This window comes from Sebastes umbrosus, chromosome 24 (assembly GCF_015220745.1).
Source record: "Sebastes umbrosus isolate fSebUmb1 chromosome 24, fSebUmb1.pri, whole genome shotgun sequence".
In the NCBI taxonomy this organism is placed as follows: domain Eukaryota; kingdom Metazoa; phylum Chordata; class Actinopteri; order Perciformes; family Sebastidae; genus Sebastes; species Sebastes umbrosus.
The window spans coordinates 11,434,961-11,461,088 of NC_051292.1; the positions used below are offsets into that span (position 1 = coordinate 11,434,961).

A 26,128-nucleotide genomic window follows, 5' to 3' on the forward strand; every position below is an offset into this window, starting at 1 on the left:
AAGACTGGTGTACAGTTTCTCTCAGAGGGACTCATGCTATAGGTGGAGAGCAGATGTATTTACATCTCATTGATTTCTGCTTGTAGACAGTGGGAAACTCTGGGTCTGAAAAGTAAAGCCAATGCTGAAGTGCCTTAAACTTGCATTCTTTCTATAATAGCCAGCAGGGGGCGACTCCTCTGGTTGCAAAAAGAAGTCAGATTGTATAGAAGTCTATGAGAAAATGAGCCTACTTCTCACTCGATTTATTACCTCATTGTAAATGTGAGTGTATGATCTCAGTCGCTAGTTTCAAGTCTTCTTCAATACAGCATGATGCTCATTTAGTAAATTATGGTCCCATTTAGAGTCAAATTACCAAAAAGAATGAAAGAAAGAAACCAAAAGCAGGGGATGCTATAGGGCATCTACCTTGTGATGGACAGGTCACTACCACGGCGTTGTCTGGTCTGGGAGTTGTCCGTGTTCTCGTCTATAACTTTAGCCCTTTCACAGTGTGTTTTCAGTTCATGAAAGTTAATATTAACATTTTTGGTTCGCCTAAAAATGTTTTATTCAGCTTTCGGTTGTACTTAGCTCCACCCTCTCGTGTCACTTCTGCTTGCAAAAAAACAAGATGGACACGACCAACAATCAAGATGGTGATGGCAAGAAACCAAGATGGTGACGATCAGAAACCAAGATGGCAACAGCCAAAAACTAAGTTGGCAATGGCCAAAAACCAAGATGGCGACGGCTAAAAGTCAAGATGGCAACGGTCAAAAAACAAGATGGTGATGGCCAGAAACCAAGTTGGTGACGGTCAAAAACCAAGATGGTGATGGCCAGAAACCAAGATGGTTACGGTCAGAAACCAAGATGGGGACGGTCAGAAACCAAGATGGGGATGGCCAGAGACCAATATGGTGACGGTCAGAAACCAAGATGGGGATGGCCAGAGACCAAGATGGTGACGATGGTGACGGTCAGAAACCAAGATGGTGATGGCCAGAAACCAAGATGGTGACGGTCAGAAACCAAGATGGTGATGGCCAGAAACCAAGATGGTGACGGTCAGAAACCAAGATGGTGATGGCCAGAAACCAAGATGGTGACGGTCAGAAACCAAGATGGTGATGGCCAAAAACTAAGTTGGCAACGGCCAAAAACCAAGATGGCGACGGCTAAAAGTCAAGATGGCAACGGTCAAAAACCAAGATGGTGATGGCCAGAAACCAAGATGGTTACGGTCAGAAACCAAGATGGGGATGGCCAGAAACCAAGATGGTTACGGTCAAAAATCAAGATAGCGACGGCCAATAATAAAGATGGCGACGGTCAGAAACCAAGATGGTGATGGCCAGAAACCAAGATGGCGACGGTCAGAAACCAAGATGGTCATGGCCAGAAACCAAGATGGTGACGGCCAAAATGCACTACTCGATGCTTCAAAACCGCAGTCCACACACCAATGGGTGACGTCACGCTGACTACGTCTACTCTTTAAATACAGTCTGTGTTTGTAGAGTAAAATACAAGAAGCATTTTGGAACACGTTCAATGTTGTATTGTTCCACTATTATCTTCAAGTGCTCTCTCTTGGCTCACAACAGGCCCGACTCATCAAACGGACTCAGAGAAAATAAGAGATCACAGCTCTCTTGACCTACTCCGCATCGCTCTATCAAACTGAGAGCCGAAGCACCAAAGACAAAGGCACACTCCTCGTCCAGCATTTGCTTAATAGCAAAAATATGTTTCTTTTCAAGGACCAGTGCCCTTAACAGATGCCTGCGCATGGAGTATGATAATAAATTCTAATCCCTCTCCCTGTTACTAATCCAGATTTTGGATATGGACACAGAATGAAATGATGCTGCAGTAATCCCCCCCCCCCTCCCAAGCCGTGACCCGTGGCAGAAGAGAAACAACAGTGTCTCTCTGGGACACCAGCTGACTGTGTTATTTAACCTAGTTGAGGGATTTAGATACAATCACATCGCATCCCCTTCTCCTTGAATATGAAGTAGTGCCGGATTCCATGAAAGTACTTGTCATAATAAATTAAATTTAATATAAAAAAAGTAACAATGTGGTTCAAATCAGGGCTGGATTAGCTGAAGGTAAAGAAGGGTATTATCTCCCCAGGCAGATTATTAACAGAGTATGAGTTATGCGGACGATTCAGCAGCTGAGGAGCGCGCGCAGGAAGCTAATCATTACCATCCGACACCCTGATTAAGGAAGTGAGCCTTGGTAGAGACGGGGACATTTATTCAAAGCCCTCTTAGAGGTGACATGGCGCTCCGTCTGCCCGCTGAATGGCCTACAGCCGCGGCTTCATGTAATCATGTTCCCGTCACAATGGACGATTTATCAGGGGGGTGTTTTACATTCATAGATGGTGGGTGGAAAAAGAGACGGGCTGTGCTTTAGTCAAATAACATGTGGACTGCACTGTCAGCACGCTTCGATGTCATTCAAAAGTACTATTGAAATGAGCAAGCGACATCCCAGATTCAACAGATTTCTGACATTATATATAGCGATATACTGAATATGCATATTAATGATGTAGAGGAGATATGAGAGATCATATGCGCATTACCTCTAACCCAGCACTGGATTATAATCCTGTTTCCCCTCGAGTCACCTTGACACGATTCATGGCTTTGTTGTTGCCCTCACCACTAGAAAGTGCCACTTCACTCGCACCCAACTCGACTGTTATCAGGCCATTCGATAAGCATTATCAGTTGCTATGAGCACCATAGATGTGGGTCAGTAGGGGCCTGCTACGCTTACTATGTTGTAAAAGTGAAAGCAAAACTTAAAATCAACATTTCTAACACGTTGTAAAACTGAACGAAACGTTACTTTTTGAACACAAACAAAACAACTTCCTTAGTTTTAGTCTACAAAGCTGCAACTTCTTTAGGTTTAAGCAACAAAGCTACAGCTTCTTTAGATATAAGCAACAAAGCTACAACTTCTTTAGGTTTAGGCAACAAAACTACAACTTCTTTAGGTTCGGGCAACAAAACAACAACTTTAGGTTTAGGCAACAAAACTACAACTTCTTTAGGTTCGGGCAACAAAACAACAACTTTAGGTTTAGGCAACAAAGCTACAACTTCTTTACATTTAGGCAACAAAACCACGACTTCTTTAGGTATAAGCAACAAAACCATTTAGTTAATTTCAGGGGAAGAGATCATGCTATGGCTTAAAATAACTAAGTTTGAAAAGTGAAAGTGAAACTTCAGGATGTGAACACAAAGACAACTACACAGTGTTGGTTTCACAATGGATGCAAAACCTGGCCTTCTGGGTGAAAGGAATTTAGCGGCTGTGTTTTGTGTCCCATCCATCACCCTGAACCTCCACCCCATATGGAGTTTGACGCTGTCTATACCAGTGGTTTACAAAGTGGGGTCCGGGGACCCCGAGGGGTCCTTGAAAGGGTTCCAGGGAGTCCCCAGCAAAAAGGGGAATCATTTATTCACTATAATTCCATCCATGAGTAAAACAATGAGAGAATGTATGACTATTTTGGTCATGGGTTTCATTCACTTTGTGTAATAAAATATCTAAAAGCACAAATCCTATTAGATGGGGGACTCTGGTACAAAATCTTATCAAATGGGGGTCAGTGTTTTACTCCTGTCATAGTTACTACGCTAGTTAGGTCGCTGTCGTTTTCTTTTATTCCTTTTTTCAGTCATCCACCATATGAAAAGATGAAAACTAGTGGGTGTAGCAGGGCCCTACTGCCCCACATCTATGAGGCTTAAAAACACTGATAACGTACATTTAATGACCTGATAACAGTTTAATCGGCTGTCACTCCTCAAAGGAGACAGCAAATTTATTCCAACATGTACACAACTTAGTACAGTAAAAAAACAAAAAAAGTCAACATGGAACACACAGGGTCACCCACACAGTCTCACAAAGACAGCTATTTTAATGAAGTTCACTGTAGTCTGGCCAAAGCTCAGACCAGGCATTTGTTTGGGCGTCTTTTCGACATGGCTGAACACTTAATGATGGGTAAGAGCTCTCCTTCACTCAGCAATTAACTCTTACCACACCTGACTGGAAGAACGCAACAACAGCTGGATTTTGTTTTCGAAACATTTTAAACTTTTTTAGAGTGACAAAATAAGACGGCAACTTTTTTTGAAGTCATAATTTCTACATTTGAAGGTATGACAGATAAAATCCATTTTGCTGTTTTATGGGGAGCCATCTCGCCGTTCGACCCGCCCAGCGCTGTCCCAAATGCTCTTTTAAGTGCTTGTGTCCAGATCCCGTCTGCTCGCTGAGAGACAAATTGCCACCTCTGCTGTCCATCCAGGCAAGGGCACTAACTCTTCCAGCGGGATGACAAGCCAGCATCGGGTGGTCATTCATTAACGCGAGACAGTCCTGCGCCACCGCCTACCCCTCCTTCCCGCTCCCCTCTAGTACCCCCACCTCCACGCTTCGATCTTCCCATCAGGTCGGGAGATCTACAGCCGACCATCCGCCACTACATCCCCCCCTCCGCCGCCCTCCGCCCAATCCCCTCGCCCTCCACAAAGCTGTGAATTACGAGGTAGTCATAAAAGCTATTGTCCTGCATCAGAGCAAAAGGGAGGAGGTGGAGGGGTGAGACACAGAGAGGGCAGCAGGAGAGGGAGATATGAGGAGAGCATGGGAGAGAGAGGTTATTGCTAAGGTTAACACAATTAATTAAGATTAAAAAAATACTTCCAAATGTTCTTAATAACAGCTTCTTGAGTTGTAGCTCTAAAAGCAAGGATGCATTCACTCTCGCTAAATCGTAGACTTGAAGTGCCTCAAGTGAACTTCATAGTACACAAGTTCAGAAGCACCCTTATGCAGACTTTATGTGGACTTCTCCAGGCTATGCATTGGGAAAAATGTCAAACACACGTACAATTTTTTTAAAATCTTATTCATGAAGTGAAAAGATAAACAAACACTAAGTTATTCCAATAGTCCAATGAAATATGAGCTTGTGGTACTGGTCATTAAAGGGGACATATCGTGTTCATTTTCAGGTTCATACTTGTATTTGGGGTTTCTACTGGAACATGTTTACATGCTTTAATATAAAAAAAACACATGTTTTTTCTCATACGGTCTGCCTGAACATACCTGTATTCACCCTCTGTCTGAAACGCCCTGTTTTAGCGCCTGTCTCTTTAAGACCCCCTCACAAAAAAGCCTAGTAAAAGTAGTACTAGTAGTTTTGTTGTTTTGCTTCAATGTGGTAGACATTTTCAGCCAAATCATGATGCTTTTTACTAAACTTAACGAAGTAGTTTTGCTGTGGTTTTGTTTTGTTTCAATTTACAACATTAATTACGTGTTGAAAACTGTTTAAAATTGCGCCGTAATCCAGGAGAAAATACGTTTCCCTCGAAAAATAATTGCAGTTTAGTTGTACGGGAATTTTGTTGTGAGACACGGTTGGTGAAATGTGACTTAAACGTAACTCAAGCTTCCGCTCTGCTGAGGGCCGAACAATGGCAGCAGATGGAACATTAGACAAATAGGTGGCACTTCTGTTTAACTTTTGCACTTAAAATGTAAGAATCGGCTTTATTTGTGCTTCTAACTGGTATTTGGTTGGTGGCACATGAGGCAGATTTCCGCCTTTATAATGCTGAAGATAATGTGTGTGCTTTAAATAATTCTACATTGCCATACGGAGCTTCGCTGTAGCACATTTGTTAATTTAATCTCTGTTGACCAAAGAGAATAAGAGCTGAATGAGAGCAATGTTGTAAAACCTATTTAGTTACCATGGATCTTATCACAGCGCCTCGCTCCTCATTGCTTCTTTCAATTCCTACACTATAGATGGAAAAATGTGCTTTAATGAACTTTGTCGCCTTTAAAATGAACTGATATCACACAAAAGACTCCCGTCCTCCCTTTTGATACCCATTTCCGCCGGGTGCTTCGCCGGGGTGACACAGTTCCCCAGCGACGCCCGTTTTACGCTGCCGAGGGCTCGGCCGCCATATGCTCAGGTCATGTTTGGCTCAAGACTGTTTCTTGTGGAGCGTTTTTTTTTGCTACATCTCTCTTGGCAGAAAGTGTCTCAGAAAAAATCTCACCAAGCGAAAGTTGAAGTGTCGTGTTGAATCAGAGATTAGATTAGATGTGGGACTGTGCAGTGGGATATGAGGTGATCACTTGGTTGGAGAAGTCGTTTATCAAATAAAACGGAATGAATCGACGAATGAACGAACAACTTCATCTAATGTCTTTCTTCCGTGTCATCCCGTCCTATCGATGCTACAATTTTGCCTTGCTCCAACGCTCCATATAAAGGGCGGTGCGTGTGATTTGGCACTATGGAACTTGATGCAACAAGGCCTCCTGCTAAAAGAGGGGACTTCATTGCAAAAAAATTAAATGTAAACTATTTAAAATACAACTGAGACAAGCTTGTATGCTGCCATTAAAGTAGATAAATTAACCAATTAAAGGGCAAAACACTGGTCTGAAATTAATGACTTAACACTTGAAGAAACCTGATAATGTTGGGGAACTGGTTAACCTTTTCACACCCTTAGTGTTACAATTATAATTCACATTTTGCACTTAGCTGCCACTTTCATCTATAACAAACAAAAGGGCTTTCTTCTAGATCTTTGACGTAGGAAGGACCAGTCAGAATGCCTTGGCAATACTCCCGTGACAGTTGATTATTGACAGCTATGAAAAAGAATTAAAAGCCACCGACTTTGTGGTGGTTTTTAAAAAGCTCAAGGTTTTGGTGAGGCAATGTGGTAGAAGATTCAAATATCTATTTGCGTTGTGCATCATACGCACTCAGAAGAGTGAGAACAGGCCAATCAGTGCACAGATTGTTAAGGAAGTAAAAATGATCCCTGTGCCAAGTTGCCTTTGCAAGCCAATTAAGTTCATTTTACTGTCGTTCAGCAGAGCGAAGAGCCCCTAGTTTGGAGTAGTTTCCAGGCGATGATGGCCCCAGCACCAATCAGTGGCCATAGCTCTATAGGGAGCCCGTTGATGAGCTTTCATCAGTGCTGCTAGCCACTTGTCCCACATCTCTTTCTCTCCCTAATTATGCTGATGAATAAGGCCATAATGGTGATCCGTCCTCGACTGATGAGTCCATGCGTTTGTCGTTATTGCCACGTATCACACAACTCAAGCAGAGTGCGGGGCCGTTCGGGCCATCCACTCTGCTCTCTTTTATTAGGATCATCTCTCCATCCTTGTCGTCCTCCACCCCCCCCAACCCCTCAGACCCAGCCGCCACCACCCCCACCAAATGTGCTTTCTCACTCCGCTGATGGGCCGACTTGCTGAGCACGGGGAACAGAGAAATCGAGATGATCACTCTTTCTTTCCACAGTCGGGTACCCTCTTTTTCTCTTCAGCCAAACACACACACACTTACAAACACACACACATATACAAGCACGGGAAAGCTCATCAGAAAGCAGACAAAATTGTACATTTTTAGTCGTCTAAAATTCTTTGGTGAACATGTGAAGCGCTGCACACGGACACACGACGGCTGTCCAACAGCAAAAAAAAGAATCTCTGCCTCATCAGGTCGACAAAGCCTCGCATTTGTAGGAAGAGCGTGAGCGTTAAGCCGAGGATTTACCTCTTAAATGCCAATTAATCACTCAGAGCTTGGGAGGGAAACGTAGGAAGCCCAACGGAAGCACCTTTGTTTGGGATTTTTTTACCAATTTTTTTCCCCCGCCAAAATAAAAACCTAAGTAAGATGCACCTTCTTCATGATCTCAGTAAGATCCAATGTATTGCCATTAATGAGAAGTCATTGAAAAGGTCATGTTGAAAAGGATGTGGAGCAGGAGAGTGAAGTACAGCAAGCGGAGGCATCCCAACCAACCCAAGATGAGGAAGAACTCTTCATATGAAACGAAAATAAGAGTAATAAATACTTGACAAATCTCCCTTTAAGGTACATTTTGAACAGATGAAAAAATGTGTGATTAATCACGATTAAATATTTTAATCGATTGACAGCCTTAATTTAATCTAATCTTTAATTTCTTTTCTACCCTTTTTTCTAGTCGGTGTTAAGCTGCTGTCAATAATTATAATATCCTGCTGTTGTGTTTCACATTAAAAGCCTTTCTGTTTGCCTTCCTGGTAGAACTTTAAATGTAAATGCATGAAAGAGCTTCCACACACACACTACAATCTCTGCACTCCATTTAATGATCAAGCTTTCGGTAATTAGTGTAAAACCTCTTTGTATTCTCGTCAGACGCTCGTATACTCAAAGGTATTTTAGTCTCCCAGCACCCGGCGAAGCCTCTCAGCCACATCGAAAGCTGGAAATCTTCGCTTTTTTTTAAGGCTTTTAATGTGAAACTTCTGTAGGAAGTGTTTGAGTTTCACTGGCTTAAAAAGTTCAGCAAATTTTGAACCAAAGGGAATAAATTAAATGAGTGAGAATTGTTAGAACTCAACTGAACGGTGAGTACGGCATGACTGGTTGGTGTTGTGCTGAAGGAATTAATGCAGTGGAAATGTAGATTGAATCTACCACATCAGGCCAAGTCATTTCACCCCCCACAAATGTTTGTGTTTTACGCGGGCCTTTATTGGGGCCCCAGCAGGCCGGGGCATTATTTGAAGAGCTTTTATTTGAGGATTTACGGGTGGTGTGTGCGAGCTCTTTGCAGTCATTTGCATGCATGGGTTCCCGGTGCTCTGCGTAACCCGTGACACGGCGCAGACAGATGGCATGACAGAAGGTGGCGAACTGGGGAATGAAACAAATTGCCTTCATTTTCTTAGAGTGCGACCTCTTCGGGGAACGCCGATGAACGTTACACAACTGCGACAAATCTGCAACTCTGGAAAATAATGACTCGCATGAGAGCCAATGGAGTAAAGTTAGAGAGACGGAGAGGTTTGAGTGCTTTTTTGCTGCGATTTTTCAATCCCCCCCCCCCTGATAAAAATGTGGATAACCATGTATAGAAACTACCGCCTTTAAAGCAGCAGTCGGTAGAAATGGAGCGAATATGATTAGTTATTTTTATAAAACGGTCACTATATCCATCCTAATGTGAAAAAAACATCACGTGTCTCTGTGTCCTCCGGTGCTCCTAACGGCATCTGCAGGATAGAAGGAGGAAAACAACCAATCAGAGCTGATCTGGAGTCTGCCGTCCAGCTGCCGTCTATGAGAGCCACGAGTCAATCACTCGCGAAACATCTTGTAGTTTGGGATGCACCGATACCAGATCGGATATTGGGCCGATACTGACTTAAATAGCTGGATTGGATATCTGTGACAATGGGGCCGATCTATTCAGTTCAATTCTATGTTTAAATACTATATACATTATAAACTGGAATTTGAATTCCTGTTTAAGTTTTGACCATTTTGGTGCTGCATTAAAAAGGTTTAAACTTCAATTGTAATTCCTGTTAATTTTGAAGATTGGTTACATTCCTTTTTTTTTTTTTACGTTTTTTTTACGTTTAAAAAAAAAATTACATTTTAAGTTACATTGTTTTGTGTTTTTCATTTTTTATTTTTTATTTTTTATTTTTAAATTTTTAAATTTTTTTACATTTTAAGTTACGTTATTTATTTTTTTAAATGTTTTTTACGTACGTTTTTAAGTTGCCGGTGTACTATTTTTTTTAATTATAGCCAAATAACATTTCGGTAAATACATATCTATGTATTTTTTTGTTACATTTTCTTTTACAAAGTTAGGAAAGCCTGTTGTCTTACACATGATGATGGAATGATCCCAGTCACTTCCAAAACAGTGAGGCATAAAGCTTATCAATTAAACTCGGTATCGGATCTGTGCTCGGTATCGGCCGATACCCGAAACCCAGGTATCGCTATCGGTATCTGAAAAGGTCGGATTGGTGCATCCCTACTTGTAGTGTACTGTTTAGCCTGTAAAAAGAGGAAGTTTGTGACCCGGCAGCCACGTTGTGATCAAGTTGAGGAAATTGGCCAAAGTTTCCGGTTAGATTTTTTTAAAGCCTGAAAACAGAGCCATGAGGAGGTGCAGAAGTCTCTCAGAACACTTGAATTACAATATGCTGAAAGGTTATTAAGGATTTTTTTGCCCAATGATTGAAAATTGTTGCCTGCAGATGGAATGAGCAAAAAAAAAAAATTGGTGGACATCAACAAAAACAAATAACACAAAAACAGTTGCCTTGCCAACCGGCATCCGTCTCGAGGATTTTTCACAAAAGCACTTTGAACTTCACACGCGCATGCGAGGGCAACGAGATCAGTCAAACAATAAAGCGCCGGTTCCCCGCACTCGTGTAAAAGTCTCTTTCATCTCACGGCCGGAATGCGCGGTCGTGAACGAACGACACTTCAGCAGAAAAAGAGAACAAAGAGATGTCCTGAAAGAAAGAAAGATGCATGGTGCAATTTCCTGGGGGGAATTCTGGAGAAGGCGAAAGAGCACGAATGAGGTGGTTAATTGGTGCGCCGGGGTCAGGAGTGCGTGCGCCGAAATCAGACCCGTAATTAAAATAAAGTTTCTTTTTCCGCAGCCAATTTACAGTAAGACTAAAAAACCCCCGTGGTTTGAGGTAAACACATGACTTGACTGGAAAACAAGCAGTCGGTCTCTTAGGAAACCCTCTGTGTGTAATTGTGAAGCACTCCACTGTACAGTGCCTCCAAGCATATTTACTCTAAAAGAGGGAAAGAAAAAAAAACAAAAAAACACAGAAGCTGTTGAGAAAGTAGCTGCTTAAGTGAAAACGACTTCTCAAATCCCATGAATAACTGTTAAGTCTCCAGACTGCAAACAAGCCGCCGGTAGATAAATGGCTGCAGATCGCCAAGATAATAGAGACAGAAAACGGCGACTAGTTTGCCTCGAGGCGTGAAAAAAAGCAAAGCATCAGCAAAAGGGGGCGGGTGAGGGTGGGAAAGGGGGGTACGAGTGACCAAAATGAAATGAACTTTTCATGAGTGCAAAGTGGCGTTCCTTTTCCCGGCTAGGGGGAAAACATCCTGCTCCTGCAGTTGCACTTTTTTATAAAGAGCTGTATTATTCACACACCCTAAAAAGCTGTCAAACGGGGCGCGCCCGCGTCTTTATAAATGATACGAGCCTTACAAGCGAATCCGGCGGCGGCTTCGGGGGGGGCCTCTGACTTGAGGAGAACTTATCTGATCTTCACGGCGAAGCGGAGGTGGGTCTCCAGAGTCCCGTTTCCCCCACTTCTCCATTATTAGCTCTGCCAGCCAAAGAGATATTGTGCTCGGTGACAAATGGGAGAGGAGCGCTAGGGCGCAGACAGTGCGGGGGAGGTCCCCCTCCATCTTCCCCGCCGCTCCTCCTCCCACGATCCCGAGCGCCACCGCCGCCGCCGCCGCCGTGTCCTCCCCGATAACCATAATTGTGTTTTAAAGCCCCTGATTAAATTTCGCAGTCTCGAATGATATTGTTTTGCGATGAATCCTTATGAAAAATGCTTCGCGTTAGGAGATTATGGAGGCTGTGTAGGTGCTGGAGGAGGCAGCTAAAAGGTGGAGGCGGAGATGACATTCATTTTTTTTTTTTTTTTTCTTTACTTCAAATGGATGCTAAATGAATCCCTGCCATCACTCTTCATCTACCCACTCTTGCTCCGCCCGTCTGTCACGCTCCCCTCACATAAACACTACCTCTCTCCTTTCCTCACTTCCTTTCCTTCTCCTAACAAAATACAACCACAAGTTCATCATGATTAGGAAAACTTGGTAGCTCTTCATTTTACAGGTCCGCAAATGTCATGGTAATTAGGTGATAATTAGCAAGTCACCTATTTGGAATTTCTTTGGATTTACTGCCAAATTACCCCAATATTTACCTCAAAATGTATCGTTATAAACATGATTTAATAAGTCTAAAAATAGCATATAATAATTAAAATAGGGCCCTTAGGCTTGAGAAGCGGCTGCTCTTCATCGGAGGTGGAAAACTAATAGAAGACACTTCTGATCAGGCACAAATCTCACCGTTGTGTGACTTATTGTCTACACAAATGTAATCTGGTAGCTAATGTAATGATTCAAAGAAGTTATTTGCTAATTATCATCTATTTACCAGCAGATATGGGGATAAAGCATGTCAATTAACTTTGTATTCTTTTCCTTAACAGCTATTTATTACTGCTTATTGGGGAAATAGCTGAATATAATGATTAAATAATGTTTATAATAGATATAAAATAATAATAATAAAAGTCCAGAGTCAAGTCCCAAGTCAAGACAGCCATACAAAGTATTTTTTGATAAATTTGGAGTCAAATATTGGGCTAATTTGGCAGTAATTCCAAATATTTTATTTCTTATTATCACCTTTTATCACCTTATTACCATGCAATTTGAGGACCTGTAAAATGAAGTGTTACCGAAAACTTTTATAGACTTTTGGCTCAGACGTAAGAAAAAAAAGAAAGCCTTCAAAATTTATAATTAAAAAAAGAATATCATAGTGTCAATCTCTAAACTTTTGTCTGCCTCATACTTTACTATCATAACGGAAGACTCCCATCCGAGTGTCACAGTACCTCTGGGGGAGGCCAATTTTTTTTTTTTTTTAGAGGTGACACAAAATGCAATCAGGGCGAATGAGAAGCCAGCAAATTCAATAATGGAGGCAAATGAAAATGGAACTGGAGACTCTGCACTTAAGGCGGGATGGGCTCACAGCCCTAATAAGCCCTCTTCTGTCACCGCTTCCCTGCATCTAAATTAAGCAGAGGCCCTCCAATCAGCGCGGGCAAACAAAAGAGCCAGCCAAAGAGATGAGAGCGCCGCTGAATGCTAATCAAGGTAACGAACGGCGGCGGTCGCCGGCGACCGACGCTGGTGCGTGTGTATGTGTCGGTGGGGGGATTAGTGGAGAGAAGCTGTTATCAGTTTAGTAACATTTAGTTCACATTTAAATTCCTACTTTTGTTAAAGAGGACCTGTTATGCTTTTTTCCCTTTCCTTTAGTGTGTTGTATAGTTTTTTGTGTATGTAAAACATCTGCAAAGTTACAAAGTTCAAAGTCCACGCCAAAAGGAGAAACACTGCTCCTGAACTGCCTGAAAAGCCTCGCTTGAAGTCCCGCCTTTTCTTCCGTAACGTGGTGATGTCACCAAGTAACACATTTGCATAATAGCTGCCTATAGCGGCTAGTTTGGCACGCCCTCAAACAAAGTTGCGGGGCTGGAGCGGAGTCCAAAGAGTTTGGTTCGGTTGACCAATCCCGACAGACTGGACCGGCTGACCAATCAGAGCAGACTGGGGTTTTCGGGAGGGCGGGGCAGGAACTCAAACGGAGCGTTTCAGACAGAGGGTGAAATATGCACTGCAGCACAGCCGGTATGAAAAAAATAAAGTGTTTTTTGAGCATCAAAGCACGTATACATGTTCTAGTAGAAACCCAAAATACAAGCATGCACCTGAAAATTAGCATAGTAGGTCCTCTTTAAGTTAAAAAATTGGACAGATTTGAAAATCAATTAAAACCACAAGCTCAAAAAAGCTTGAAAGTAAAGTACTTTTACCGGTCATGTGTTTTTGAAGTTTGATACTGAGCTTTTAATAGGTCTCAGTGACCCAGAGGTCAAGCAACTCACTCATCAAATAAATTGCCAGGTACAGTCTCAAAGTACAAACAACTCCAGAATTGCTGTCCCATGTTGTTTTTCTACAACAGCAGTGTTTCACAGTGGAGCTGCCCTGACAGTCAGTTATTGTGCTGGAAATAGTGTTTTTGGTACAATTGCCTGAGCTGAGAACATCGAACTAAAATTTAGAGGGCACTATGAGTGGATCATAGGGGAGCCATCAAGACTGTAAAACTGCTGAGGAGCTGAGCACATAACTTGAAATGTGGGCTATTATTAAATGTCCAGGAAACCAACAACAAAAAAATAAAAAAGAGCCGCGTGTGCGCAAGCGTACACACCGAAGCTCGTCAAGACGTGCGTTTTTGTAATTCAAAATCGGACTCGTTACATATTTTCACGGAGCAAAATGCTTAAGAAGTGTCGAAAACAGAGCTAACCCTCTACATTAAAATTGACACCTACAATGGGCTAAATGGGCAATTTGTCATTTTCTGGCACAGAGCTGCAGCACTCATCCCTCCACTCGGGTAATTTGGGACACACCGACACGGACACGCACCAGCAAATCAACTATGACCGGTAAATTGCCTCCATCTGGTTCTACAGTATATTTAGTGTGAGGTTTTGCGAGCCGGTCCAGCTCCGCTCCTCCCTTTCCACCTCCCCCTCCCCACCTGACAACCTTTGGCTTATTTTCCACAGATGCAGTGTACACATATGAATCAGTGATAATGATTGCTCAAATGGTTTCGCAGCGCGGAGTGGAAGTTACACAACGGATCTCGAGAGGGGCTCGGGATTGAGGCGGGGCACTTAAAAAACATAATGGACCCCAGAAAATGTCATTAAAACTCGCCAAAGTCAAGCAGCTCGCAGACGCCTGGGAGAGAACACAGTGCGAAAGCGTACACTATTCATTTCTCCAGAGGCCCCCAAAGCATACAAATATGTTGCAATGTCAGGGGGGGGAGCATGTGCCTCGTGGCGAGACAAACAAGCAGACGCTTTGAATATAATTACTGTCAAACGGAAACCTCACATCATCAGAATGCCAACCAAAAACGAGGCTTGTTTTTTAGCTCGATGACAGTGCAGGATTTTGGGTTATCAAATTGGTTTTAAGAAGGGATTCATAACCATCATGTGGCCCCAATCTGTAGAGAAACTAGAGGAAAGCCTTGTTGGATTTTGTCCTGAATTACACAAGTTGAGGTTTTGCTCTCTTTAACACCACAATTATTTAAAAAGGGGAACATAAGAGTCTGGTCACAAGTAATTCTAATCTCCCGAAAAAATGAATTCAGCACTAATGAGCAAGTTTGATGAAGTCACGGCTATTTGGTTTGATTAGGCGGGGTTTCTGTTAAGTGGAAATGCTGACTCATTCAGCCGCCGCTGCCGCCGCCGCACCACCCACCACTTCCACTCTGAGTCTGAGCTAGATTAGACACGTTGTTGGGTACAGTTTTAAGGGTGCAATTATTGCATTCAGACTGTTACTGGAAACATTTGATATGTTTTTAGTGACTTTTATTTTTGCTTTTATTTCAATTTTGTATATCCACATTTATACGACGGCGTAAGGGGGGTGGAGTATTCCTAGAAAAAGGATTAGAGTCCTAAAATTTGAGAGAAAAAAACTTGAATATTCTCTAAGATTATAAAGTCATACATTTTCAAGAAAAAAATCTAATTTAATGGAAAAAAATATTTCTAAATATTCTCTGAGATTATAAAGTTATAAATTTGTGAGAAAAAAACTCATAAATTTAGGAGAAAAAAATCATGGATATTCTCCGAGATTAAAGTAATGCATTTACAAGAAAAAAAACTCAAATCAATATGTTGTTTTTTGTCTGAATAGGCTCAATGCACGTCAATTTTGGGCTAAAATCACGATTATTTCTACAATGCTAAATCCGATTGCATAGTATATTTTTGATTAAGTCATCAGGTTGACCTAAACTTGAAAATGAAAAAAACACAACATTATTTCCCCAAGTTTTCTTGTAAATTTGTGACTTTTATTTTGGAAATTCAGAGTTTTTTTCTCAGACTATTAACCCCCCCGGCTCTGTCATTTAAATCTTTTGTTTTGTTACTTACAATGGCCCTAATACGCCTTTGTACATTTAGGATATGTTCATAAATATATCAGTTTATTTACCTAATATTTGAGAAGCCAACATTTCAAAACAGTGCAAATTAAATTCTTTAAACATAATTTGTTCTATTTGGCTGCTTAAGGCCATTTAAGCTGAGACATTTTGTCCTGAAATTAGCTTCCTTTTCCTACAACTTGCACATCCTGACAACCCAGCCATCATCATAAACCTTCCATTCGGTTCGGAGCATGACATGATGAAATTTTGAGCTATTTCAGGGAGACAGTTTGAACGTGCTTGCCCCACTTTACTGCAACAAGATATCCTTATTATCATCACTCCCCGATCTCTGCCGCTGAGAAGTGGAAGTGACGACTCACTCTGTGGCGGCTGGCTGAGCTTATCTCGGGCGCGAGTTGTTGACATTATTAGAACTGCTTACAGACTTTCCCGTGTTAACTCCCCAAAGACATGATTGGACATATAACACAGGATAGGGGAGGCTTTTCATCTGCCATGTTGCACAGTATTATGGAGCGAGGGCCATTATTGTGCGCTGGAGGTTGTGTCAGGTGTGTAGGAAGCTCGGTCAGCCGGGGTCAGCTGGTGTCAGCCGGCGAGAGTGAACCCTAGCATCAAAGAACGGTGCACAGGGCAGCAGACACACTGCCCTGGGGGACTATTACCATTCCATTAGAGATCATTTTGCCCTCCTTCCAGACATGCCTCAGCCACTAATGGAGACAAACCCCGAGCCCCCTGGGCCTTCTCGTCAAAGGGTTTAAACAAAAACCACCAACGGCAGCGCAGGCGGCACAACACTGATGTAACCGAGCGCGGGCACGGCATTACAATGACTTCTGGGTGCAAGAACGGGGAAATAAAGAGATGAGAAAAGAAACCGCGGAGTCAGACATGGCGTCCCATCGTGCGTCTGCATGTCAATGAATGTCACCTTTCTTTAACGAAAGTCTGTTCCTCAGAAGAGACACAACGGGAGTATACCCAGAAATGTGCAACAAAGCTTGGCATGAAAGTTCATATCTCAAATGCCCATCTACACGTTGCATTACATTACATAACACTGGTTTTTGTTTTCAAAAAAAGGCGGATGCTGGTTGCTTTGGGCTTTTTCAACACTACAAGAAAAAAGGGGGGTAAAGATGAAAGAAGAAAAAAAGCTAAACTTTATTTCACAAGCAGACTGAAGGGCTCGCTCGCCTCGCACATCCAGCGTTTTCTGGGGTAGAAAAGCAGCGTTTGAAGCTGGGAGATATGTTTTAATCATTTGCCGCCTTAATGATGACACTGGATTCATTATTAATGGGCCCCATCCCCTCCGCTCGCCCCTCTTCCTCACAACAGTCCGGAGTGAGAGCGGGTATTAGCATTAGCCGCTTTTGCTCTATTTGATCTTCCTGTAATTACACCACTTTTTGGAGATCACACCACAAGCTTTATGTTAAATAAAGAGGCCTTGGAAGTAGGTTTTTTCCAATACAAACTCCACACACAATTCTTTTTTCACTCTGTATCTGGATTTTTCCTCAAAACGGACAGTGATATATATATAAATATGGCCGGATCCCTCTTAAGTGCCGATTTGAGTTGTATGTGAGGTGCAAAAAAAGTTGAAAAATGGAGGCTGCATTAAAAAGCCGACATCAGTCAGCCGTCTCCATGTGAGCCGCGGTGCTGGAGGATTCTCCTTTTAGGTGTGTGTGCCCTTTTTTCAAATAAGCAGAGGGTATAATATCTTTGATGTGCTGGATCTTTATACTCTCCACTGAGGGGATTTACTGTACAGATCAAATTCAGCCTTTATGACACTTCTGAAGCTACTTTGGAAAAAAAAAAAAAAAAAAAAGGAGCTGAAAAAAGGAGCTCAAACTTGTGTTGAGATTTTTTTTAATTCAATATTTACTGAAGACAATTGGTGCAGCTAAATCAAACCTTATTGTATCAATGTGTGTCTAAATAACAGCGGAGGGACCGAGTCGTTTTTTCAAGTCACGAGTAAGTCTCATGTCTTTGCACTCAAGTCCCAAATAAAGACAGGCCAGTCCCAAGTCGAGACAGGCCAGTCCCAAGTCGAGACAGGCAAGTCCCAAGAAAAGACAGGCAAGTCCTGAATCAAGTCCCAAATAAAGACAGGAAAGTCCCAAGTAAAGACAGGCAAGTCCTGAATCAAGTCCCAAATAGAGACAGACCAGTACCAAGTCAAGACAGGCAAGTCCTGAATCAAGTCCCAAATAGAGACAGACCAGTACCAAGTCAAGACAGGAAAGTCCTAAGTCAAGATTGGCAAGTCCCAAGTAACGACAGGCCAGTACCAAGTCAAGACAGGCAAGTCCTGAGTCAAGTCCCAAGTAAAGACAGGCCAGTACCAAGTCAAGACAGGCAAGTCCTGAGTCAAGTCCAAAGTAAAGACAGGCCAGTCCTAAGTCAAGTCCCAAGTAAAGACAGGCAAGTCCTGAATCAAGTCCCAAATAGAGACAGACAAGTCCCAAGTAAAGACAGGAAAGTCCTAAGTCAAGATTGGCAAGTCCCAAGTAACGACAGGCCAGTACCAAGTCAAGACAGGCAAGTCCTGAGTCAAGTCCCAAGTAAAGACAGGCCAGTCCTAAGTCAAGTCCCAAGTAAAGACAGGCAAGTCCCAAGTAAAGACAGGCCAGTCCTGAATCAAGTCCCAAATAGAGACAGACAAGTCCCAAGTAAAGACAGGAAAGTCCTAAGTCAAGATTGGCAAATCCGGAGAAAAGTCCCAAGTCAAGACAGGCAAGTCCTGAGTCAAGTCCCAAATAGAGACAGACAAGTCCCAAGTAAAGACAGGAAAGTCCTAAGTCAAGATTGGCAAGTCCTGAGAAAAGTCCCAAGTCAAGACAGGCAAGTCCTAAGTCAAGTCCCAAGTAAAGACAGGCTAGTCCTGAATCATGTCCCAAGTAAAGACAGGCTAGTCCTGAATCATGTCCCAAGTAGAGACAGGCAAGTCCCAAGTTAAGACAGGCCAGTCCCAAGTTAAGACAGGCAAGTCCTGAGTCAAGTCCCAAGTCAAGACAGGCAAGTCTTGAATCAAGTCCCAAGTAGAGACAGACAAGTCCCAAGTTAAGACAGGCAAGTCCTGAGTCAAGTCCCAAGTCAAGACAGGCAAGTCCTGAATCAAGTCCCAAGTAGAGACAGACAAGTCCCAAGTTAAGACAGGCAAGTCCTGAGTCAAGTCCCAAGTCAAGACAGGCAAGTCCTGAATCAAGTCCCAAGTCAAGACAGGCCAGTCCCAAGTTAAGACAGGCAAGTCCTGAGTAAAGTCCCAAGTCAAGACAGGCAAATCCTGAATCAAGTCCCAAATAGAGACAGGCCAGTCCCAAGTTAAGACAGGCAAGTCCTGAGTCAAGTCCCAAGTAGAGACAGGTAAGTCCCAAGTAAAGACTGGCAAATCCTGAGACAAGTCCCAAGTAAAGACAGGCAAGTCCTGAGTCAAGTCCCAAGTAGAGACAGGTAAGTCCCAAGTAAAGACTGGCAAGTCCTGAGTCAAGTCCCAAGTCAATTCAAAAGTCCTGGAATTAGAGTTTCAAGTCCTAAACAAGTCATAATGGCACACCAAATGGCATGTCATTTTAACAACAGGGTAACTGGTGCCAACTGGCGCTCAGTAACGTTAATTTAAATTTGTCAAGTCGAGTCTAAAGTCATCAAATCTGTGACTCGAGTTTGACTCAAGTCTGAGTCATGTAACTTGAGTCCACACTCCTGCTAAACAACTACAGTATATGCCTCGACACTGCTGTAGGTATCAGTGTGATGTAGTCACAGCTATTCTAATCCCCCCGCCATCATCACTTTGCAAATCTCCTTAAACACGAAGAAAAATCTCCCATTTGTTTTGCTGATTTAGCCGAGCACAGTGACTATGAGCCGGTAAATCAATAGTCATGCTCTAAATATGAAAACGCACATGGGGTTAATTATAATGAAGTCTATTAATCAATTCATCTCAGCAGCAAGCTGCTGTTGGTAATTTGGCCCAAACGCATTCAAAAATACTCACAAAAATGCTGCAATTAGCGAGACAGCGGCGGTAAATTATTAGCTTTAAATTAGGGGATGTCTGGGCTGCTGCCAGGTTGTGGAATCATGGCGGTGTCGCTACAGTCCCAGTGAGCATTAAGGGAAGCAAAACAGGTGAGAAAGGCGGAGAGGTTATGGGAGAGAGAGAAAAAAAAGGGGGGATGGCAGAGCCGGTGTTTTGCTTTCTGCACACGAGCATGGGGGGGGGGCATTGCTGCCAGATGGGAAGCTGGAGCCGGAGCTCTCTTTGGGGCACGCTGAGCCATTTGGAGCCCATCCAAATGGGCAATTTCACTGGGTAGGGAAAAACGTAAAAAAACAGAAAAACAAAGAGCTCACAAACAAAGCAAAAGTTAAGGAAAGAAAGAGGGGGGATTGCGAAAACCATTTCATACACGCCACCTCATCAGCTCTGAGAGTCTTATGGTTGGCGTTATCGCCACTGCTGCGCAGTATGGGGTAATTAGCACTGCGGAGTCCATGTGTTGTGTATGTGTTTTGGGTTATTAAGGCTTACAAGAAGCTGCAGGAGCATCGTGGGGGGAGGCCGAACAAGTCGATACCAGGGGGATTTTCTTTAACACAGATTACTATAGTATATCCCTGGTACTATACTAGACTGCACCGCCGTATGCAACTCCGCATCCAAATGGAATTCTATGCCATCTATGGACTCCAACTGTGTCGTGAATCCGCTGAGGGATAAAAGCAGTGGTGAGGCTGTTGTTTAATGTACAGCGAGGAATATTCTCACCCGGGCATGTACACCCCTTCAATATTAATTACAAATAAGTACATTTCACACAATGAATCCAAAGCACGGTAGCTTTCCTTATTATCATTGGGAAGAGAATAATCCGCTGGCCTAGTTGTGAGTTTATTTAAAAGAGAGATTTTTTTTTTCAGACAGAGGAGTGGAGGGAATCAAGAGGAACAGCACTGATCCATATGCATGGGTGGATCCGGCTTAATTGCAGCGTCGGGGTGCTGTGGGATCAGAGGGGTATGGACGAAAGGGTAGCGATGTGAGGCACCCGTCCTGAGGATGCACTCAAACAGGAGATGTGTGTGGCCAGACAGTGGAGTGCAGTCACAGTGGTAGATTTGAGTCTACGAGTCTCCACAAGTTTCAGGGAAATATTCAGAGATGTAGATTATGCATTGTGGACATAAATAATGCAAGGAATACCTTCCTGCACCCAGAAAGGATTATTTGAAGATACCTCGCTTATATTTTCCACTGTGCCTTTTCCGGTTACATAAAGAAAAACATCCTGATCGTTTCACAAAATGTACTGCTGGACTTCAGCCGGTTGGTTATTCTACTATATATATATATATATATATATATATATATATATATAGGTACAGTATATATATATAAGGTGAAAAACAGCACATTTCTCCACTAACTGCGTCATTGCCTCAACCCTGGAAGCTTGAGAAGGACACCTATCATGAAACATTTTCACCTCACTGGAAATTAAATACCTCCAAGTACAGATGAGCACACTCGAGCAGTTTCTCATGAAATAACAGGAGGGACAATTGTCCAAATGATGACTATTTGTGGCAGTCTTGGGTTCGCAGAATAAAAGCATTCGTTAGTGCAGTTTGAGGAACAACAGAGAGAGAGAGTCAGGGAAGAAAACAATCTATCATGAGTCAGACAGAGATAAAGGTCCACTTGGGCCTCCCTTTCTGCGTAGGGGTGGTCAGAATGGAAGGCGCCCTACTGTTTTACCAGCTTAAGGTGTCAGCATGCCCTTAAAACTCTCAGGAGTCCTTTATCACCGTGTTCAGACTCCATAAAACGCTGCTTATTACACTAAATCTGTCACGATCCCCCACCATCAATCACGAAAACACTACGGCAAAGTCAATGGCATCAGAGCCCGGGATGAATCTCCGCTGTCCAACTTTTCTCTGACGGCTTTTCAGTGTCGCGGACGCCCCGAGACTTCACCGTGCTTGATTTCCCCAAAAAGTTACAAAGGGTGGTCAAGGACTGCCAAGACACAGGACTTCTGTTTTACACTCAAATTAATTTGGTTCCTCTGTGAAACATTTGACACGGAATCGCCTGCAGGAGGAATCGCAGGATGGATGTAGGATGAATTGCAATGCCCACAGGAGAGCGGTGCAAAGCGGGCAGATCGATGCCAGAGAAGAAGCCTCGGGCAAAATACAACAAAGAAAGGGGGAGGGGATGCAGCACAGGCGTTCTGGTGGCTTGGCAGTCTAGGGCACAAACCACGTGGTCATCCCACGGTGGGATTGCTACCCTTTCCTTGTCTCATTCTCTGGCACTCTTTTCTGCAAAAACTAATCATAAAGGTGCTACATGTGGCGTTTTTTTTTACATTTTTAAGCAATCACAAGCTCACAAATTACATCTGACACCTTGGTATGAACAAATTGTCAGGAGGATTGGCAGCTTCCCGCGCATCCGTCTTTGTTCCTTGGCTGTACTTTAGAGGACATACGTGTTGGACATGATTTTTGTCCGTTGGATCTTGTGAGACGCTTTAAAAGATTAAGCTCCATTCGTGCTGGAACAACAGCGCTCTTTTGCTGCTTTTTCCTGCCATGAATAAATCCAGCGAATTTCCCTCCAAAATCCGACAAGATGAGAGAAAGAAAATGTCGTGTAGAGACTGAAAACGGCGTCCCACTCTCTGCTTACAAGGAGTTAAACTATGTGGTAAGTTTTCTAAATGAGAAAAGTGAGGAGAGGATTGAGACATCATGCTTTGTTTTCCTGCAATACCTTTTCCCTTCACTCACTCAGTTCAAACATTCAGTACATCCCCTCAAGTGCTGACACCGTCTCATACAGCCTTGGACGCCGTCATCTTTTCTTGGAACACATTCCTGACCTCCGTCCCATATCACAGCTTCTCTCTGTTTACCATCCTCCCTGTCACTCCAGACGGTACGGCATCAAATAGAGCAAAAAAAATGCTGTCAAAGAAGAAAGAGTGACCCTGACTGAGCTCCACTGCTTCTCCTCAGATTGTATGTGACAGTTGTCCCTCAGCCAGCGCTTGTCCCGCGACGGCTTGCGTTTCTCTCCCCGAGCGATGGTGATGACAACGCCAAGAAAGGGGACAAAAAGGCAACACCTGACTCCTGACGTGAACCTTTTAGCAGCTAAATCTGTGAGAATTACATGTATAGCTGTTTGAGAGGAGATATGATTCATCAGGTACTTTAAAAGATGGTTTTAAAGCCTGTAACAGTGTTTGCCGCTATTATTCTGACTGGAGTTGAAAGGTGACTCCAACGCCAAAATGGCAAAGATTAACTGATGCCGAGGTCACGACTCAAAGGTCTGATACCAAGATAAAGTTAACGCAGACAAAAGCTACCCTTTACAAATGTAATCCACTTTAGCTTATGCCCTCTCCCATGACAACAACACACAAAAAAAGAACAGCTGTTACATAAAACATAACCACTTCCAGAAACTTACTCTATGAAAGAAGCCTATTTTTGAGTGTGTAAACAAAAATGTAATTAATGGGAAAACAGGACTTTTTCGCAGACATTTGATCCCTCTATATTGCCACACAGAAGATTAATTTGCCAGTGTAGCAGATACGTAGCTTCAAAAGTTGAGTTCCAATTTTGTGACTTAATTAAAAAAGGCCTATTAAAGCTGTACATGTGGGTGTAAAAACAAGTCAAACAGAAGCATTTTTAGCTCAGGAAAAGGCAATGTTTTTTTTGCAGGGTGCTGAAAAATGGATCCCTAATTCACATATCCATCTACTGAGGGAGTTTATACTGCATTTTTCTCTAATGATTTATCAAAATGACTTTAAAATATATGTGATTTGGTGGTGCTTTGATGTGTTAAACACAAGTTTTACACTGGCTTATTGGTCATGCAGCATGCCATTAACAATCATCCTGACCTGTGAGGTTGCGCAGGCCCAGCTGCCTCAGGCCGTAGTACCCATCCCGCCTGTAGTTGAGGAAGATGGCCAGAGAGTAGCGACCTTCGTACAGCTTGGTGCCTCGGATGATCCGCAGGTTCTCCAGTGGCAGGTAGTCGAACTGGTTGAGAGCCACCAACACGTAGCCGGTTACTTCTCTGATTGACTGTGTGGGAAAAAGAAGAAGAGTATATTTAACATGTACCTCTGATTCCATGACTACAGGTTTCAAGGAAAACATTTCTCCCAACACAACACAAAATATGATAAAAACAGAGGTGTTTAGGCATTTCTGTGCTTTTGCACCGTGCATAAAGGCATTAACCAATCACGTTGTGCGTAACAGGTTGAGTTGAGCCTATAGTTATGAAAGTCCCAACCAAGACGGCAAACTTTATTACTCCTTTGAACATTAACAAAGGCAGCGCACACCAGATCAACTCCTTTCGTTCTTAACTTTCACAATAAAAGCCCTGGACATATAATATTCTAACATATTCTCATACAACGGTTGGTATGATATGTTACAAAAAAAAGAATTCCCCCTTTTTTGGTTTGTTTTCCTACGAATGTCCAGCAACACGTGTCAATTTCCGCTCGTTACATGCATACAGTCTTTTCAAAATAAACTTCCGTCTTCACAGGAAAGAACTTTTTTAGGTTTAGGTAAGAAAGCTACTTAGTTAGGCTTAGGAAAAGATCGACATGGTTAGGATTAGGCAAAAAAACGACTTGGTTAGGATTAGGAAAAGATCGAGGTTTGGCTTAAAATAACTACAGAAGTGGCGTAATTTAAGTATGTAAGTTACGTGACAAATAAATCAACGTTGACTTCTGGTTTCACACGGGACACGAAAGTCCGGTATTTTTTGACCCACCCATCCACCCCAACATGACCACTTTTTATATTTCCTGGTTCACGATTAGATAATACGTTCCTCTCATTTTCTGTGCACGGAGCATGTTATTTGCATTTTGAAATGTCAAGCCCATGAAAGATTTGGACACACAGTCCAAAGTGATTAAAATGTCAGCTCAATTGTGGACTGATTACTCTTCTCCTCTGATTACAGTTCTTTAAAGCTTCAGGGGCCATGATACTAGCAAATATGGCATTTGTAGAGCCAATAAAGCGATCATACCTTTCAGAACAATATTTCCAAATCGAAATAAAGTATGTTTGTATTAGATTCTATATTCCGTAGGTTAAAAGGCATCATTATGGGAACTCGCAGTCAGGTTGTGATTGGATCCCTCGGAGACCTAAAACTAAGAGAGGAAAAATAATTTGGCGTCGGTTCAAGCTGAAAGGCCTTGGCTGAATGCCTGAGTCAGACACACATAATATGCAGAAATAGAGAGCCCCAGTGTGCCTTGCTGAAGAACATGGCAGACCTCAACTATCTGCCTCATCGTGCATCAATTGACCTTCTCAAAAGTCACTAAAAATCAGGCTGATTACGTCGGTGTTACGCACTTGATGAGGCGAATTAATTCAACTGCAAAGTCAGGCTGAAGGATGGCACCAAGTCGAGCACTTTGAATTTCTGAATATTTTTTATGAGAATGCTCTTCATCTCAGGGTCATTTCTAAAGAAATTAAGTAAAAACTTGAGGGTTAAAGGTCAATGATATACAGCATTGTGTTATCACATCAACAGAGAAAAGCCCCACAGAAGAAAGAACCTCTTATAGCTGACAGCCCCGTCAATCAATCTGGCAGCAGATTGATCTTCGTCTTCACAAACCGCATCATTGCCAGATAGCTTTATGTGTGTATGTGCATGTATATAAGTGTGTGTGTCTTCGACAACATAACTTATTCCCTTGTTGCTACAACGCCATCTCTGTGGTCATGCAATATTCATCTGAGTCACTCACACAGCAGCCTGAGCTTTCTTATACACACACAGAAACTCACCAACACACATGCGACAGCTGTTAAATGCCACACTAACACATTTTACCGAACCGCCACTGACAAGCCTAATTAGAACCCTGCATTTAAAAGTGTGTGTGTGTGTGTGTGTGTGTGTGTGTGTGAGGGGAGGAAACAGATCTGCTTACAAGGTTCAACACTGGCTTATACAACAGTTTTGTTTGCGTTTTTTTCTTGTCTTTTTTTTTGCAGATACGCGAGGGGGTGACTCCTCTGATTGCAAAAAGAAGTCAGATTGTATAGAAGTCTATGAGAATACCAAGATGGCGAAGGCCTAAAACCAATATGGCGACGGCCAAAAACAAAGATGGCGACGGCCATTAATCAAGCTGGTGACTGCAAAAAACCAAGATGGCTACGGCCAAAAACCAAGATGGCGACGGTCTAAAACCAAGATGGCGACGGCCAAAGACCAAGATGGCGACGGTCTAAAACCAAGATGGCTACGGCCAAAA

At 42.7% G+C, this 26,128-nt stretch overlaps 1 protein-coding gene across 6 annotated transcripts in view; it reads right to left on the reverse strand.

The window, feature by feature from the left end:
* The window catches only part of LOC119483764 (receptor tyrosine-protein kinase erbB-4-like), a 296,368-nt gene that overhangs the window by 95,586 nt on the left and 174,654 nt on the right, over positions 1-26,128 (reverse strand). For all 6 annotated transcript variants that reach the window (XM_037762210.1, XM_037762209.1, XM_037762206.1 and 3 more), the window contains exon 3: positions 23,714-23,900. In XM_037762210.1, the coding sequence (XP_037618138.1) occupies positions 23,714-23,900 (187 nt within the window). The remainder of the gene's footprint in view (positions 1-23,713; positions 23,901-26,128) is intronic.